The sequence below is a fragment of the Taeniopygia guttata genome, chromosome 1A, assembly GCF_048771995.1.
Source record: "Taeniopygia guttata chromosome 1A, bTaeGut7.mat, whole genome shotgun sequence".
Taxonomy (NCBI): Eukaryota; Metazoa; Chordata; class Aves; order Passeriformes; family Estrildidae; genus Taeniopygia; species Taeniopygia guttata.
This window is the reverse complement of record NC_133025.1, coordinates 27,395,362-27,413,563: the sequence shown is the minus strand read 5'-3', so window position 1 is coordinate 27,413,563 and position 18,202 is coordinate 27,395,362. Positions and strand designations below refer to the sequence as shown.

Below are 18,202 nucleotides of genomic sequence, written 5' to 3'. Positions count from 1 at the left end.
AGCAGCACAATCTGAAAACAAAGCAGGGCTTAGTGTGGAAGGATTATGCTGTTCCACTGCCACTGATTCAAATGGATGTTCCTGGATTTCCCTTAATCATGCTGGGATGTCTCCAATGCCATTGTAACTCCTAAGCTTGAAAGAGGCTCTGCTGCCCCCTTGTTTCCCAGCCTTTTACCTACTATTTCTTGCCAGGTATGGCCATGGGAAGAATCATAAAGGAATTGCAAGAAAAGAGTATCTACGTGTTAGCAAAAATAAACTGTTAGCACCAAAGTATTTGCTGTAATTCTGAGAAGCTGTGTCAAAGAATAGAGTACATTTTCTCTTTGCATTTTTCCTTAACTGGAGAAGGTATAGTACAGTGCATTGTCTCCATTAAATTCGGATGTTTTGCATTATGATGATTCACTTCCCATTCAGCAGAGAGCTCTGCATGCAATCTTAAAATCAAAATGGCATTTTTGCAGCCTCAGAGTACAGCTGGGACATGGATGAGAATCATTGTCAACCTTGTTCCATCTTTTTTTCCCCTTGATGACAAATTTTCACCAGTAACAAAACAAAAGGAAAAACTAATTCTACTACTCTTAATACTACTATTACAAAAGTAATTTAAAATGCTTCCAAGACAGAATAATCTCTGTCTGGTGTGTAGATTCTTGTGTTTCACAGTGGTGCTGTGGGCCATGCCAGTACCAGGACCCTTGTCCTGCCCCTGCTCCTGGCAGGGAGTTGCCCACCTTGGAGAATCCCATTGCATCAGGGATTCAGTGCAGGGAGGGGAAAGGCTGCTGTGAGAGGGAACCACAATAAGTGACCAGCAGAGCCCTGCTAGAATCCACATTTCTGGGATTTTGTGGTTTTGCAATTTGTGCATGGATGCTTAACTAGATCTAGAGTTTGGAAGATGTAGAGTCTTTTCTTAGCTTGCCCAAGGCCATTCTCATCCCTGTCTGGCTCTAGAGATATACAGTGGGGTGGTAAAATATCTTTCTTTTACTTTTTAGTTGTTTCTTCCATTAAATTCAGAACTGGCTTTGTTTGCAGGGTCCATCACCCCTGAGCCATGTTCCCTTAATAATACTGATGGAAATTTAGCCAGTGGGCAGTCATATTGCAGTTGTGATGGGTCATGGGAGATGGAATGTGGGTCAAAGTTTGATATTTTGTCTTAGTTTGGCCCTCACCCTCTCAAACCCTTTAAAAGTATTTTAATAGCATGTTTCATAGTCCCTTCAGGACCATGAGTTAATTCCTTTTCTATTTTTCTTATTACATTTATGTTTTGGCTCAAATCAAAACCCAGTGTTTTTAGCTACAAAGCTTTTAATCAGTTTTAAGAGCATTGTTTTCCTTTGCATCAAATATTAAAACAGAAATACTATATTCATTAAATCATCTGAATGTTTATTACATTTAGAAGAACAATATTGACCACTTAGGAGTTTTGAATAAAGACAAAGTGTGGTGCCAAAAGCATGTTATATGTGTGATTTGGTGAAGCTGCTCAAAAAGTAATCAGTTGGCAATAAAGCAATAATGTAGCTTGCCAATGGTATAAAGTCTGTGGGTCATCTCTGCCAGGATTTCTGTTCTTACAGAGCTGCATTTTGCTTATGGTATTTGTGGTAGGTTACTGGTTTTGTGTTTCAAATGTTTTCACTCTGGTAGGGAAGGTTTGCATTTCTTGCTTTGGGAGATACCTTATAGTGACTTTTTTCAACATCAGATGTGACAATAGACTCAACAGAGAGCAAATATTTGTCCTTCACTGGGATTTCTCCGAAGCCCTTTGCAACAAGAAGGGATCACAGCTGGCTTGGAGGCCGCTCTGGGGCATCCTGACTTCACTGGGAATTTCATTTAGTGCAGGCTCTGATATATTTGAGGGAGAAGAATGAGTAGCATTTCTCAGAGGAAGCACTGAGTATGCTGGAGCCAGCTCTTTTGTTGTTTCAGGTCAGCATACATTTCATGAGTATAGTGTTTGAGTGCTTTGCTATTACACCATGTCAGGTGATAATGGTACCAGCTCTCTCTTTTAGCATTTGTAGCATCTTCCCAGGCCTGAGTCTGTATAAATTGTGTCAGCTCCTGTTAGCAGTTATTGCTGTCCCTTTTTGGTGCTGGCTGTGAGGAAGAGGTGTGCCTGGGGTGTGTGTTGTGGCTCCAGGCCACTGGCACAGACTGTGAGCCATGCCACACCACTTCCTGCCTCTGGCCAAGCATCTTGGATCTGCAGACAATAAAAAAAGAATAATGACATGATTTGTAAAGGCAGCCTGATGTCTACATACCTTTAAAATGCAACCTTTAGTCTTTAGCTTCTTCCTAAGGAATGGAAATACTTGAGGAACATGCAGCAATATTAAAAGTTATATGTTTGGAATTACCTACATCTTACCCTGAGAAAGGAGGCTGGAGGAAAGTGCAGTGGAAATTTGTAATCTTTGTTTTGCATAAAGGACATGTTAGAGGGCCATGCATTTAGGAACTTCAGTGATAAGTGTCTTACATCTGACTAGGTCTCTGGTGAGTCTTCACATTGTTTGTGGGATCTAACACAGGGCTGCCTGCCTGAGCCTGGCTCAGGGCATTTCTTTCATAACAGAAATAGACTTTTGGTGTAAAGGACAGGAAATGGTCTGTGTGGAGAACAAAGAATATCAGGATTGATTGAAATCTTTAAAATTCATGACTCTACTTTTGTTTATGGCCTTACTCATATCCTTTGAAAATCATACACTTTTCAGGAAGAAAATCAAAATGAACAGTCACTTAATGCTTTTAATGTCCCTGCAGCTCTGAAATGTTATTTACTTCTGCATTTTCTCTGGAGAACTGCAGAAACATGGCTGTTGTGAAGGTGTCAACATTCATTTAAAATTGTTCATTCTCAGTTGCAGCTTTTCAGGAAGATAACTTGATAACAAATAAAGTTTCTGTTTCAAAATACATCAATTTGCTCATTAAAAAGCAGTAAAGGGTATTTCCCAGAAGGTTATTGATCCTGTCAAATGTAAAGTACTGATGCCAAATACTGCAGTTTTAGTATGTCCTGAATGAAAAGGCAGGACATATTATTCTGTCGTATAATATTTCATTACGGCTTCATGTTATATTGTTAAAAACTTGTTGTATAAACAATAAAATGAATTTTTACAATAAATTTTGAGAACCAAGAATGTGTTGGCTTTCATGCTTACAGGGAGAAAATAGTAGTGTGTCTGGGACTTGTTTTAAAAACATTATTAAAATATCTTTTTGCTTTTTAAAGTGAGTACAGTATCTTGAGAGTTTTTGGGGTGTGCATGTGTGTATGATAGAGTAAAAGTTGCCTGCCTCTGTATCAGTTATCATCACTTCAGCATTGTGTTCATATCATCGCATGAAACAGCATCACTTCACTTCCAATTAAGCTTATGTTAAAAGCTCATACTTTTAATTGTTCTTAAGCATATTTATTTAAATCCCAAAGCAAAACTTTCATTTCTAGCTAAAACATCATTTGAGAAACTTACAATATCTCTTTAACTGACAGATTATTTTTTTCCTGTGGTGAGTAACTACAAAATTTAAAAAACCTGCAGGTGTTTAGAACAGGCAGTTGTCACAGTGACTCCCAAAAGCTTTAATATCTCTTATGCTGGGGATTAGATCAATGAGTTCCACTATTATATTATCTATGCTGCTGTTGATGGCAAATTTTTAAAATCTGTATTTATCGAAGAGACAGATCAAATAATTAGAAAAGATCCATAGCTGTGTTTGTATTCTTTGCCTTTTTTCTTCAATTTCTGTATATTAAATGCTCTCAACAATGAGGGAGCTGAAGCTGTAGACTCCCACTGTGACAGATTATTATAAGCAAAATCCTTTCAGACATAATGGAGAGTTAATTTTGAATAAAGTAGGTTAAAAAGCTATCCCACTCATTGAAAAAGACAACACCTAACATATATACATTAGCTGGTGGAAGATAATTGACCTTACCAGCCAGGGTGCCATCAAAGGAAGCTGAGGATTTCAGTGCAATAAACCATGGGCATATCTACAGCCCACAAATTTAATATGTGAGCTTGTGGTAAGACAAAGAGATGGAGGCTGTAAGCAATGCCTGTTACAAGCAGCAGGCTCCCAGCAGCCTGGTGAAGGATTTTGCAATAGCATGTTGTGTTCTTGAAGTCCTGAAATGAGATCGGTGAAAAAGGTAAACAAAAGCAAGTAAAGGTAAACAAAGAATGTCTGCAATCCTTCAGTACACACCAAATCCCATTGATAAAGCAGTAAATTCATTTCAGATATTAAATACAGAAATCTCACAAAATGAATACTTGAAGAAGCAAATTTATGGTTTTAATGTGAAAGATGTAAAATACAATTTCACTAGGATTTATGACTGTGATATCATCATGGTGATTTATATTTTTAAAACCTGTGAAATTAGTAATTTCAAATGAAACTGTGGCTGAGCTCATGTTTCTGTAGCAAGTTTTGGATAAGTGTCAGTGTCTAATATATTTTTAAGTAAAAATCTAATTGGGATTTTTTATTGCTTCTAATAATGTTCATAAATAAAATGTAGTTTTGGGCTCATTATCTGTACTTTCTTTTCCTTGCAGGATTTCCTGCCCCAGTAAGTCTCATAGCTTCAGATTATTGGATCCTTTTTCACTACAGTAAGGGGAAGGAATTAAAGGAATATGAGCCAGCATCAGTCCAGGTTTTGCTTCTTTGTCAAGTCCCTGCAGGAGGTCTGAGCTGTGATTCAAGTCAAAGCAGATGTCCTCTGAGGCAGCCAAACCTTGAAAATGTGCTTTCCTCACAGTGGGAAAACGCAGTGTTTCTGTACCAGGTGGGAAGCTGAGCTCGTTGGGAGAGAGTCCCCCCAGTTGTTTAGGGACTTCACAGATAAGCCAAGCTCGCAGAGGGGCTGCTGTGCTGCTACTGAGCTGTGGATGCCTTTCTACAGGTGTTGGCTGGGGCTCTGGCTTGAAAAGAGAGTCTGTGTTGTACTCATCCTTATCTGGCAGCAGCAGAACATTTAGCATTTCCTGCAAACAGCCTGTCACTCTGCTAGAGCCAGCCCTGGGGAGGTAAATTCATAGTCTGTCAGTAGGCACTGAGGCAATATGGGGCTGTCACTCCGTGCCATGGCTTAACCCCAGCCAGCAGCTAAATCCCATGAAGCTGCTCGCTCACTCCCTCGGCTCCCCGCGGGATGGCAGAGATAACTGGGAAAAAAAAGAAAAGGTAAAACCTGTGGGTTGAGATAAGAACAGTTGAAAGATTTCAAATTTCCAGCCTCTTGTGCAGTCCCTCCCTAGCAGAGCATGGGAAACTTGAAACTCCTTGATTCAGGGTAAGCACTTCTTCACAAAAATTAAAACATCACTCAGTTATCAACATTATTCTCATGATGAATCAAAAACCCCACAGCACTATACCAGCTACTGAGAGGAAAATTAACTCTAGTCCAGCCAAAAAAAAAGGAGGACATACAAAAAAGGAGGTAGTCTGTAACTACTCTCCAGCTAGAGCCAGCTTTATTTACATGGTGCAGGACTTCTCACCACATAAAACACTGAATAAAGAAATTTAATGTCAGATTAATAACAGCTGCTGCGAACTAGGATCTAAAGGGCTTCATATATTTTGCTCACTGTGAAACTATCCCTCTCATGTCTTTATTATCTCCAATCAGTAGCTATTCTTGCCTTTGAGAGCTCCTAAAGCCTAGTGGCTTCATAGTCTACTGACTCGGAATGAAGGTCAGACTGCTGGTATTTGTGATCTATAATGTGCTTACCCAAGCAGACAGGGCTGAAAAGGACCCCTCGTGGTGTTTGCTGTCACTCCAGAGAGGAGCTGTAGCAGCAACAAGTTTGTTTTCAGGCCCGAGGGGCTGTCAGAGGTCAAATGTGTCTGACTGCAACCAGGTTGTACTATTAATGGGGGAGTGTAGAGCTCTTATAACTGATGGGCACCTTGTGAGGATGTTTTGCAGCACCAAGACTTGTGCCTTCGACATACTTTGACTAAGGCAGCCCCTGGTGAATCAGTTTTCCTACTTTCATGCAAATTTCTTACAGAGATAGAGGTGTCTTTCAAAATCTTAAGGGAAATAAGGATTGTATCTGTACAAATTAAGTATCTGAGCAAAATCCCTTCTAGAATTTTCAAAGGACTTCATCTTGTCACTGACTGTACAGGAAACTTGAGTTATAATTTTGAAGGACTGTTGTGCCCAATTCCTTCATGTTAGACTTCAGTCTTTCTAACTAGTCCCTGTATGAAAACTAAAAGCGATTTACATTTGGAAACAGGTGAGATCTATATTAGGAACTTAGGTATTTATAATATATTAGGTATTTATAAGATATCTATATCTACATCTATATCTATATCTGAAACATCTGTCTAGAACATCCCTTTGCGACAGTCAGTAGATGAACAGACATTTACTTAGTTAATTTCTTCTTCCTCATATCAGATATCACTTAATTGTGGTGCACCTCATGGCGGAGACATACAGAGTCAAGTGAGATGATTTCTTTCAGGCTGTGGTGGAGGGGCTGACCACCACTTGCTGAGGACTTAGAGAAACTGCAACACGTGGCCCTGAGGATCATTTATGCTTTTGAAGGCAGTGGTTGCCATTATACATATCCCTTCACTCTCTGGTTTTGCAGTGCCACTGCTGCTGCCCCGTTCCTTTCATGCAGAAAATCACATGTGTACTTCTAACCTTTACTGTAATGCCCAAATATCTGTTAACATTTAGAAAGTAACAATGAAGAAAGGAAGAAACTTACTGAATGTGTACTTCAGTATTCTGATCATCTTCCCTATTCTGATCATCTCAAATTGTATATTCTCAGCAAAATTTAGAGAGGATTATGCCACACATAATCTGTTGTGCACATATCTTCCCAGTCTGACAAGCATGGCTGCAGTACTTGAGCAGCGAACCAGACACCTCTGATGAAGGATGTGATTAAACACTCGCTATTATCCTGATTTATATGCAAATAAGCCACACTAAACTGTTTGCGGGATTCAAGCAGTAATCACTGACCCACTTCAACAAATGAGGAATGCAATCATGCTCCACGTAAGAACAGTGAATACATTTCTTTTTGCCGTTCACTTGAGCAGAAGGCTCTCGAATTCAATGTTTTATGTTCAGAATATAAATTAGTTTCCTCTTGTCTGAAGGTTTATTTCTGTAAAATTAAAGAGAATGTCACGCTGTTTTGTTCATACGGTACCCTTCTGTATTAAAGATACATTTGAAATTTAAGGATACATCTGAAATAAGGGCAAAAAAACCCCACCCCAACCCCGCATAGTTAATCTGTTTGCATATGTTTAATCAACAACAGAATAAAAATAAAATACACCTTTAGTTTCACGTCTACAGAGTGATCCCTTAGCACCACCTGCTGTTTAGACGGAGCGCTGCTGCTTTAATTATACGCAATATATATTATTTTTATACAGAAATATCCCACAGGCATCTCTACGGTTTAACCTTTTTGAATGGCTACGAGAAAGGCTTCTAAATTGATTTTGTGCCATCAGAAATGTCAATCTTTTACAGGAAAGGCGAGTATTTAAACAGTGATTGACTTTTTGCAATGTACCCCATAATATTTAACAATGCCAAGAGATATGTTTACTGGAAAATGTCTGCTTAGATGCTTTACTTTTACTGTTTTCTTTGTGGAAAATATTTTGGCTGAAACTCATATCTTGGCAGCAGTAAATGGTCTAGTAAATTAGAAATCCATTACACTGGTTCCAGTAAAGGAGAAAATAGAGCAGTGATTTTTTTTTTATAAGTGGGAATAAAATTCAAAAGCATTTACAGACATCCACTTGAGGTTGCAGAAATTTAGTGTTAGCAAGTTGGAAAATTGTTTCATAAATGAGCAAAGGATAATATCCTTTTTGTCCAAATCTAAGCTCATTTTAAAATTATTCATGAGCATATAATTTGCCCTTTTCCCTTTCTCTGTTTCTCTGCCCTCTTGCCTCGGTGCTGGCAAATCATGACGTCCAGTGCATTACTTGGTTTTCTCTGCAGCTTTGAGCTGTGCCTGGCATTGGGAACACAACAAGAGGGCAAACACCCACAACTGTGCTGCAGTGGTGCAGAGATGCCCCACAGAAGAGCACCTTTGCCAGTGCCAATGCCAGAGCCCACTCCTTCCTCCCATTTCCCTGAGCATCTCACAAGTCCCATTGTGCAGGTATTGTTTCTGCTCCAGCCTTTCTACACAGCAAGAGGCTTTCTGCTTGTGGAATCTATGGAAAGGAACCCAGTCATTCACCTATGTCATATACCTTTCCTCAAGGTTGGATGTGGAACTTGTCCAGTTATGCCTGGGTGGGTAAAAAATTCATTCTGCTGCTCACAGTGTGTCCTGGGTAGCCCAGAGAGGAAGCGGGTCTTTTGTGGTGCCTATTACTGTGCAGCTGCAATCTCTCACAAAAGCAGACTCTGGATCTCATTGCCCTACTGTCATTATGAGTAAGACTTCAAAGACTTAAAGACTTTAACAAGTCTAAGAGCGAAGAAATTTCAGCCCTTTTTCAGCGGGTTTAGAAATAGCACATTCTGCCAAGCAGTCTCTTACTACTGCCATTGACATAATTAAGTAATTAGGGCAGTAGGAGTCCATGGAGTGCAGACAACCCTGCCAGCACAAGCCCTGACCTGGTAATGTGATGGGGTCCCTGGGTATGTGATGGGGTCCCTAGGTATGTGATGGGGTCCCAGGGTATGTGATGGGGTCCCTGGGTGTTAGAGCATCTCTCTGTGACAGGCAAAGGCTGCTAAGCTGTCCTAGTGCTTTGCTGGGGCAGCACTGGATATGCTGAAGCGCAGGATGTGCATTTGTGTGTATGACATTAACCTGCAGTTCAGCGGCATCATCCAGGCAGAGGAGGCATTGAGTTGTGCATAAGGCAGTTCAGAACAAAGTGTGTGTTATTGTTAAACCTCAGTCAGAAACTAAGACAGCCTCATGCTCCACTTGCACAGTCTTCCTGGCAGGATGGGGAGAGAGAATCAGAAGAACAAAAGTGAGGGAATTTGTGGGTTGACTACAAATACAGTTTAACAGGGAAAGCAAAAGCTATACAGGCAAGCAAAGCAAAAAATGGAATTCATTCCCCAGTTCTCATAGGCAGGCAGAGAGAGTTTAAGTGGCAAGTGGTTTAAGTGGAATAATTACAAATTCACTGTGGTAAAAAAGGAAAAAAAAGATCAAAGGCATTGAATGAGAAATCTAGACAGACTTCTAAGGAACGCTTTTGATGCATGCAAGAGTGCAATCAATATTTACACCTCTGATGCAAGAAAGCACAAAAGAGAAATTCTGGACAGCTGTTAGTCTGAGAAGAATAAAAAATCCCCTGTAGCTCCCCTGCATTCAGGATGAGAGATAAATTTCACAGAATTAGAGTGATAAATTCAGAAGATGGAAATCACAGGAAATGGGCACCAGTTTATTCCAGATGGAATGCCACTGCTTGTAGGTCAATTTAATAAAATGAGTGGAATTTAAATAAAGACCCAGGAGAAAGCAAATGCCAAATTTCTACAGTAGCCAGCAGACAGTGGAAAAGAAATAGAGTTGAACAATTCAACTTGGTTACTAAAGAACCAAGTTGAAGTAATTAGTTACTTCAGTGGAAGTGGTAAGTCAAAAGATTTTTTAAAACATTGATGTAAATGAAAATTTATTGAAAAGCTAAATGTGCACATTTGACTTGGATCAAGATAAGCCAGATACATTACAAAAGGAATGATGATGATTCAGTGCACTACTCAGATGCAGGGCTGCAACTGTACAGAAGCAGTTTCCACTAGATCTTAAGGAGTGATATATAGCCCAAGTGCCCCTAAAGCTTAGTGAAAAAAGAAATTTTGTGTGTGCAGGGCTGCACTTTATGATTAGGAAACACTGAAATCACACTGCACATCTTGCATCCAATTCAGAGGGGTTTGTTCATTCTCAACATGCTACTTCTCCTTACTTGTAATAGCCCACATAATTCAGGGTTAGCATATAACTGAAGCAAAGGACCCAGACATACCTTCCTGTCAGCAGCAACAGCCAACTGTATACTGAATATTTTAAAATTAATATATCCACCCTGGGCCCATTGGGCCAAAACACACTCTGAAGGGAAATTTGTAGACCTGGCAAGAGGCTTGTTGAGTTACTGAGTTTTTCTGCTATAATCTAGGACTGAGACAAAGTTCATTTCCCCAGAGCAGCCCTCACGGTGCTGTGCTGTGCACTGGTGGCTGGAAAGGTGCTGGTAACACACTAATGTTTGCTGCAGCTGAGCACAGCTGGCACAGCAGCAGTGCAGTCTCCCCAACTTCTTGGCCAGGGGTGGGCACGATCCCAGGACGGGACACAACCAGAACAGCTGACCGAGGTAGTCCAAAGGGATATTCCATACCATACGGTGTCAGCTCACATATAAAAGCTAAGGGAATGAAGAGGAAGGGGGGGAGGGAGGGATTGGTTATTTTGGAGCAATCCCTATGCATGCTGAAGTGCTGCTTCCTGGGAAGTGGCTGAATGTCACTGCCAATGTGAAGCAGAGAATTAACCCTTCTTAGTCTCTCTGCTTGTGTGCGTGCAAACTTTTGCTTATCTTTTAGTAAACTGTCTTATCTCAACCTATGAGTTGTTTTCCATCTTCTCTCCCCTGTCCAGCTGGAAGGAGAGAAATAGAACAGTTTGGAGGGCACCTGGCATCCAGCCAAAGTCAACCTAAGATACTACATAAAATAAAGGAAAATTGAGCATTTGGGGTTTTCCCCCATGTTTAAAGAAATCTATACCACGAACAATATCCTTAATTTTAATACTGTAAGCTCTTAGTAAAAGCAAAAATATATCAGCAATGCAAATCCCATGTTAAACCCCACAGATTTCGGGGGGAATATAGCTTTGCTCAGATAACAGCTTATGGTGTTGCAACTCTTTTGCCATGTCTGAGTTCTCACTGCCATTCAAGGACTTTTGAAATGCATTGTCAGTCTTAAAATATACAGCATTACCAAAGGATTTGTAGCACATTCATGAGATTTCTAATATTGCCAAATCATTTAGCAATTTCATATAGCATTTTGTAAATCACTTTGAAAGATCTCTTACTTTGTAAAACATTACAAAATGTGCAGTTCAGAGAGGCCACCTGGACAATGTTCCCAAGACAGGATCAGATATGGCAGCAATGTTTCTACAGTATACAGGACACCCCTTGTGATTTCATAGCACACAAGGCAAAACAGGAATGTTCTCTTGTTCCAGGGAGGGCAAAATGAGTGAGTCAGAGACATGGTAAATAACTCACCATATTGTGAGTGACCTTTATCCTTTAGCAATTTTACCAAGCACAGCCTGTGCTTCAATTCTGAAAGAAGTTAACAAGTTGGAGGACAAAGCAAGCTTAATCCAGTGGTTACTAATGCAGACTAACCTCCTACAGCACTGTGCTTTAACAGCCCAACTTCTGCACTTCAAGTCTCAAAAATTTTGAGATTAAAATTTATTATCTAGTTGGAGGCCAGCTTTGTAGCTAGTGTGAGCTGATTCTCAATTCCTTATGAAAAGATTACCAGAACTGTTTAGAAAGTATATAAAAGACAATATAAATACTATTTAAAAGGAACCCATTTGCTCCAATCCTAGACTGAACTTGTGGTGATGGGAATGACACCATTTTGAATAAAGAAAAAACCATCCTCAAGCAATCTAATGCTTGTGGAATACAATATACTAGAAGTCTTCAGTTGGAAGGAGTGTAACAAGGATCACCTAGTGCAGCTATGGTGTCAAGACAGGGACCAGACGATCTAGGACTTTTTCACTGTACTAGAGCATACAGCAAGGCACACTGACAGAATAAGCAGAAAGTATTTAAGCAAATTAATTTTCCTTGAAATGAATTATAACATATGTCTACTATAGTGATAAACTGTGCACTAGAAATAGTTAATAAAATCAGTTAAGGGGAGTAATTTTCTAGTTCTGTAATTCAGTTTCTTGCAAAGTAAAATTCTGCTACTTTCACTAGCAACCTGGTCTGCAGAACGTTGTTTCTTTCAGTGTATTATTAAGGGTATATGCATTACCAAGCTGTAGGCTGTAACACGATCAGTGCAGACAGCACTCACTAAATAGAGCTTTCCCTTTTACTAACTAGCAAATACATCTGTGACTACGATTGCTTTCCACTTGAGCTGAATCATAAAAAAAAATAATTTAAAATTAGATGAGCCTGTCCACTGGAACCACATTCTTATGAGAATTTTTGTTTCTATAAACAAATGAAAGAAAACATCTTTTATGCAGAAACAATTTTAATAAGATCAAACTGTACAAAAATGATCAGAATGTTAGATGAACAGAATATTAAAGAGCAATTTTGACCTCAATGAACAATACATATCTGTACATATGTAATTGTTCATCCCATATGCTTATTCTGGCCTTTCTACTGCTGTCCCAAATGTAGGCCTTGCATGTTTCAGGGAAGCCTGCAGCAAAGAAAGGGTTAAATTATGTTTTACTGACTTGATTCACACTTAAAAAACAACCGTGAATTGGGCAAAGCTTTCTTAATTTTACTTGCCAGTCATGTTTTACAGACAACATTCTACCACTTAGCTTTGTTTGATGTAACATTTTAAAGAATATTTGCTATTCACATGATTTGCATTAGATGTTTTAAAACACCACAACTGGGAAAAAAGTTAATTTGTCCAGAACTACAGTCAAAGAGGCTAAAAAGGTATCTTAGAACCATCAACTGAAAGCCTTTACTGTATCACAGTCACTTCAAGTGTTGTAAAGTAGTTTTTTACCAACTTCATCTTTTCTTCAGAAAGCAGGTTTTCTTGCTGCAATTGCCTAATAAGAGCTTCCAAAGACCTGAGTCTCCCCAAAGTTTTTACCTCCTGCATTTCAAGTAAAGTTATCTTAGAGTGGAGTTTTGAAATTTTTTGCCAAAGTTGATCTCTGTCTATGTCTTGCCTACAGTATGAATGCTCAGTCTGCAGTATTTCATTTCCATCATATTCAATTACCTCTGTCTCCTCCATGTCAAGGAACTCTTCCTTAGCAGGGAGGAAAAAAGGATTTACTCTTTCAGGCTCTTCTGGACTCTCAGCTGGCATAATAATAGCAATGACGGACTCTTCACTTCCACTGAACTGTTCAATAGTTTGTGTGACTGTACTCAGTAAAACTGCATCTTCACTAGTCTGCACTTCACCAGAACAGACCATGTGAGGGACAGAATTTTCAACTGCATAATCAGTAACTGACCCTAAAGCACTGTTTAGTTTCAGAGATGAATTCAAGTAGTCAGGGTCTGTAAATTGCAGGACTGTAGCTGTACAATCTCCTGAATCCTCTGTGGAAGTATGAACACTGGTAGCCTCCGTGCCCTGGACTGCTGTCATTAAAACAGGATTAGGCTGATGTACGTACTGCTTAGATGAACTAGCAAGAATGACACTGTCTGCCTGAAAGTTACCTTCGTCTGGAAGCTGCAGGTTTTGAATTTGTAAAGGTTTACTCAGTGCAGTTGAGTAAACCACTTCTGCTTTTTCCTCTACATTTTGTGTAATTGCAGAATTCTTCTTTGGTGGACAAGGTTCAAATGATACAGATCCTTTCTCTGACAGAACATTTGTTTCTTCCTGGTCTTTTTTCTGTACCTGCTGTGAACTGTTCTGAGAAGAATCTTTTTCCTGGACGAGGAAAAAAAAAAATCACCACAAGAAAATCACTGAGCATTAAAAAATTAGGCAGATATAATTTCATAGCATGGTATTGCAAAAGGACTAACTTAGATGAGCATTGTTTAAAAATTACATCAGAAGCCTAAGAATTAATGTAAGCATCTTCCACAGCCTTGCTTCAGGTCCTACATGTTAAAATACTATTTTAAAGCTCTAAAACCAATAATAGTCTTTGGGCTTTTAAGTTGTTTTTTTTTTTTTTTTTCTTCCTTATTGTGGTTTGGGGTTTTTTATTTGTTTTATTGTGGCTTTTTTCCAAACTCTAGGGAATTTGGACTGTTTTGAACAAGATACAGTAATTATTCTCATAAGAAATGTAACATTTTCTATAGTAAATGCTTCTGTAATTTCCAGTTAAAAAAATATATTGAACCTCCACTCAAACTAGGGGAAGTTATTCTTCCTTTACATTATGGAATTGCATACCTGTCTTGTGTCAGTCCTGCTGACAAACTGTTTTGATGGACAGAAATTCTATTTTTTAAATAAAATATGATTATCTGTCAGATTAGAAAATCTATATTATATCAATAGTTGGTTAGAGTTGTACTACAAAACAAAACAAAAAAAAAATAGAAATAGATTACCTCATCATCTGAGGAAGAGAAAATAGTTGGCACAGCAGTATTTTTCAAGTACCGTATCCCCCATCGCACATCCAGGGAATCGGGAGTAAAATGATCACTGCAGAGGAGCTGGTGCTTACTTGGAGTCCATGAGTCTCGCTTCATATTCCGCAACCATTTCTCAAGTCTCTCCTTATCATGAAGTGGGAATCTTTTTAAAGCAGTTGAAAAGACAGACAAGAAAATATACAAAATCCCCTGTTATTGTTGTCTTTCTTTGTTTTAAGTAAGAATATCTCATTACTTAGAAAGTAGCCTTCCTTTAGAAAATATTAAAATAACATTTTTTTCAAAAATTTTAAGTATTAAATGCTAATCTGGATGTCCAACACATTAATCCAATTATTATACAAATTGTTTCTAGTTAGGTATTTGCTCTGGAGTTCAGAAGCAGAATTTCTGATTTCTGCTAGCCAAGGGTTTCAGAATCCATGGCCAAGATGTTTTGAAAGGTTTGACCCCACAACACTTGCTCAGAAAGCAGTTCTGCTGAAGGGAGATTAAATACTGAGACCTAATTTAAAGAAAGTTAAGATTGGTCCTCATATTATCAATATCTAGGGCTTATTTTGTCTTTCTAGACACAAGTAGTATTTTCTGTTTAACGGAGTACCTCCTAATACATGCCCCTCTTCAGATTATCAGATAATTTGGCAATGTGAATAATTTTTTAATACAGGTTTTAATTTTTTTTCAAAAAGTAAATGCACGCAGATGCAAAGCATTTATATATTTTTTGTTTTAGCAATTAAACTTTCTCACAGTGTTAGGAGCCTACATTATATTTTATAATTTAGAATTAACTTTTGGATCATCTAACCTTCCTGAAAAGGCAAATGATGACTATACACCCCCATAGAAAAAAAAATTGACTTAAAACATATATGCAAATGGTCAAACATCAGAAAGAGAACTAAATTAAAAAGAAAGTGTGTGAAGAAATGTAAATGACTTAATGACAGTCAATACACAAATGAAAGGGAAATTAAAAGCTTATTATAATGCATACACAGTCAAGAAGTGATGCTAACAGGAACATGAACATTCAGACCACTCTTGTCTCTCACCTCAGGTATCAGGGTATTTGGAATGTACTTCTATGTTTTTCTGGTGCACAATAATTTTACTTTATCATATAACCACATATGATACATAAACCATAAGTTGAATTCTGAGCACTGTTAAGTGACTACTGTTCAGAAAACAATATTCCTGAGAATCACAAGCAACAATAATTACAAAAGAAAAATCTCCGCTTTTGTGATCCCACCCTCAAATCCTTGAAGCTGCAGGTTTCCTCCAAAAGCCACACATAGCAGCAGACTCCTGCACAGGCCCTGTGTTCCAAAACTGGAAACTCAGGTGATTTTGAGAGAAAGAGGGATGACATTCACAGCATAAAGGTGCACGTCTTTACCCCTTCCCCAATGTTTTGAATTTGTGGCCATGTAAGTCTTCAAATTAGCAAGGAAACAGAGCAGGCATTTGATTCACCCAGCTCTGCATATATCTGCAGGAATGCAAGGAATAATGCTGGTAAGAACACAGTAACCTCCTAAGGACAAGTTAGAGGTTCAGGCTTTTCAAATTTTGTCTGCTTCTATCATGCACAGCCAGTGGCAGCATTGTATGTATGACAGAGCTCCTCAGTAACACAGCTTAGCCTGGGTGTTACTACAGAGATCCAAAAAGGTCTCTCAGGAAGACAATGGCTTCCTTTCATTGAAGGTCATGTCACACCTCACACCCTCTCCAAGAAGGCCGTGAGAACACTTGCTCCTACTGCAGTTACCCTCACAGCGCAGGACCCACTGTTCCACCCAGATTCAACCAGCTTCAGATGGAAAACAAAATAATCTGTAGCAAGAGAAGGGTCTGATAGTGAAAGTTATTATTTTAGCTTAGATGCAACTTTGCTAAAACCTGCTCATGCTTCAACAACCCATCACTAATCAACAGAATCTGTTCTCTAGCATAAACAAGACACAAAAAAAAGGGAAATGGAAAGAGGAAGTGGATAGAATTTATTTAGCAACTGCCATCACTACACAAGTCAAAGAAGTGAAGAAATAAAATAAAGAAGAGCAGTTAGGCCAGTAGAGATTAGGTGACATAAGGTTTGGAAGGGGCTCAGACCCCAACCACAGGGCAGCAGAGGACTTCTTCGGTGGTGGGAAGAGGCAAGGGAATAAAACTCGCAATTCATGTCAGTGGTAGTCACTAACACAAGGCAAGAGAAATCTATAAATCAAATCTATAAATCACTCTATAAAATCAAATCTATAAATCAAATTAAGTACCCCTTCTACAGGAAGATGAAACTCAGAATGAAGCACAACTCAAAGGCTAGATAAACCAGCTAAGTTTTGGCAATCATCTCCTTACTGATGCCATACATTTGAATATAGACATGTCTCAGTGCTCAAACTTGTTTTGATTATCCACGTGACGCTCACACTCTTTAAAGCATAATGGAAAAGAAATTATTTTCCTTATTGTTTTGTCATGCATTCCATATTAGAAATGTGCCAGGGAAACAAACTTTCCTTCAATCTAAAATAACATTTATTTCAAAGCAATCTTCCTGTAGGTCTTCCTACACAGCCTTCTTGAACTTGGAATAACTATGACTAATCAGAAACGGAAAGAAATCTTGGTTTGAGGTACAACTTTTACCAAAACAGATTTCGAGGTTAATTATGAAATTTATTTTTCAATTTTTTTCTAAAGTTGTGTCTGTTGACAAACGGTTCCATACTTTTATTCTACACAAATACATTAAAATTTAGTTACCCGCACTGAGCTTCTCTCAGGATTGTGAAACACTTTACAAGTCGCCATCCCGGGAAGCGACAGCCACGTAAGCAGAGCAGGGCAGAGGTTACTGCAGGCTGGGACTGGTCCCCGCAGTGTCCGGCACCACAGTGCGGCCACCACAAACCGGGTTTTGGCAACCGAGGTACCTAAGCTCCAGCTAACACAGCTGCTTCCAAACAACCAGCAATGCCTCTGCTTACAGCGCAGGTAAGGTCATAATTCTAGTGGCAAAGTTTAATTTTAAGGAATAATTTTATGTTTACTTGCTTACTCTTCCGGGCCCTTCTCCTGGCACATAAACCTTCATACACAAGACACTTCACCATTTAGCCACAGCCTCCCCTGCTGCCTGCCTTGCTGAACACCGCTTCCGTAGAGGCAGCAGCGAAAAAGAGTCAGAAGCACAAATTTTATTTTTCAGTCGAATCTTCTTGCTCTTCAATTCACAGACCCCCCGCACCTATTCCGGAGTCCTTAAGCGCTGGCGTCTCATCGCCCCTCCCCGAAGCTCCGTCTGCCTTGTGCGAGGGACGGTGTTTGATTCCGTCCCAGCTGTCCGCTCCTTATTCCCTACACTCTCCCTTTCCCGGGGGTCAGCGCCGCTTCCCTCCAGCCTCCCGGGACCAGCCGGGGCTCCAAGGCGACCACCAGCGCGGTCCACTCGCGCCGCTGAGTCTTTTGGCCATTCACTTCCGCGGTGGGGCTCACTACCATCCCCACGGCCAGCGCGCACCCAGACCCTGCCCCGCTCCGCGGCCACTCACGGGTAGAAGCTGAGTTTGCGCTGGTCCTTGGCGCTCTGGCCGCCGCGGTTCTTGCAGCGGGTGGCGGCGCAGTACCGCGGCATGGCGGCCACGGCGGGCCGGGCCGGACCGGGCCGGGCCGGGGCGGTGCCGCCTCCGCACAGCGCCCCCAG

At 39.8% G+C, this 18,202-nt stretch overlaps 1 protein-coding gene and 1 long non-coding RNA gene across 5 annotated transcripts; both read right to left on the bottom strand.

Moving 5' to 3' along the window:
- Positions 1 to 1,393: 1,393 nt before the first annotated feature.
- LOC121468185 (uncharacterized) lies at positions 1,394 to 6,408 on the bottom strand. Its single transcript, XR_005978230.2, has 2 exons — positions 3,997 to 6,408; positions 1,394 to 2,239 (listed from the first exon to the last, which is right to left on the bottom strand). It is a non-coding gene; the product is annotated as an uncharacterized lncRNA (long non-coding RNA).
- A 5,971-nt stretch (positions 6,409 to 12,379) lies between these two features.
- Positions 12,380 to 18,200, bottom strand: THAP5 (THAP domain containing 5). 4 transcript variants are annotated; one of them, XM_002195286.6, is made up of 3 exons: positions 18,051 to 18,200; positions 14,431 to 14,620; positions 12,380 to 13,792 (listed from the first exon to the last, which is right to left on the bottom strand). In XM_002195286.6, exons 1-3 carry the CDS (start codon positions 18,131 to 18,133, stop codon positions 12,857 to 12,859), a joined length of 1,209 nt encoding a protein of 402 aa, XP_002195322.5. In that variant the 5' UTR covers positions 18,134 to 18,200; the 3' UTR covers positions 12,380 to 12,856. The 4 variants fall into 4 exon arrangements, with proteins under 4 accessions (XP_002195322.5, XP_030113711.4, XP_072778060.1 ...); XM_030257851.4 differs by lacking the exon at positions 18,051 to 18,200 and adding an exon at positions 17,747 to 18,034; XM_072921959.1 differs by lacking the exon at positions 18,051 to 18,200 and adding an exon at positions 15,887 to 16,251.
- Positions 18,201 to 18,202: the final 2 nt, after the last annotated feature.

Excerpts from the sequence above, each read along its gene's own strand:
- THAP5 (XM_002195286.6), bottom strand. The coding sequence starts at position 18,133 with ATGCCGCGGTACTGCGCCGCCACCCGCTGCAAGAACCGCGGCGGCCAG. Across the intron at positions 14,621-18,050 it reads CGCAAACTCAGCTTCTACCC|ATTCCCACTTCATGATAAGG; the intron begins GTGAGTGGCCGC and ends TGCTTTAAAAAG. Across the intron at positions 13,793-14,430 it reads TCTCTTCCTCAGATGATGAG|GAAAAAGATTCTTCTCAGAA; the intron begins GTAATCTATTTC and ends TTCCTCGTCCAG.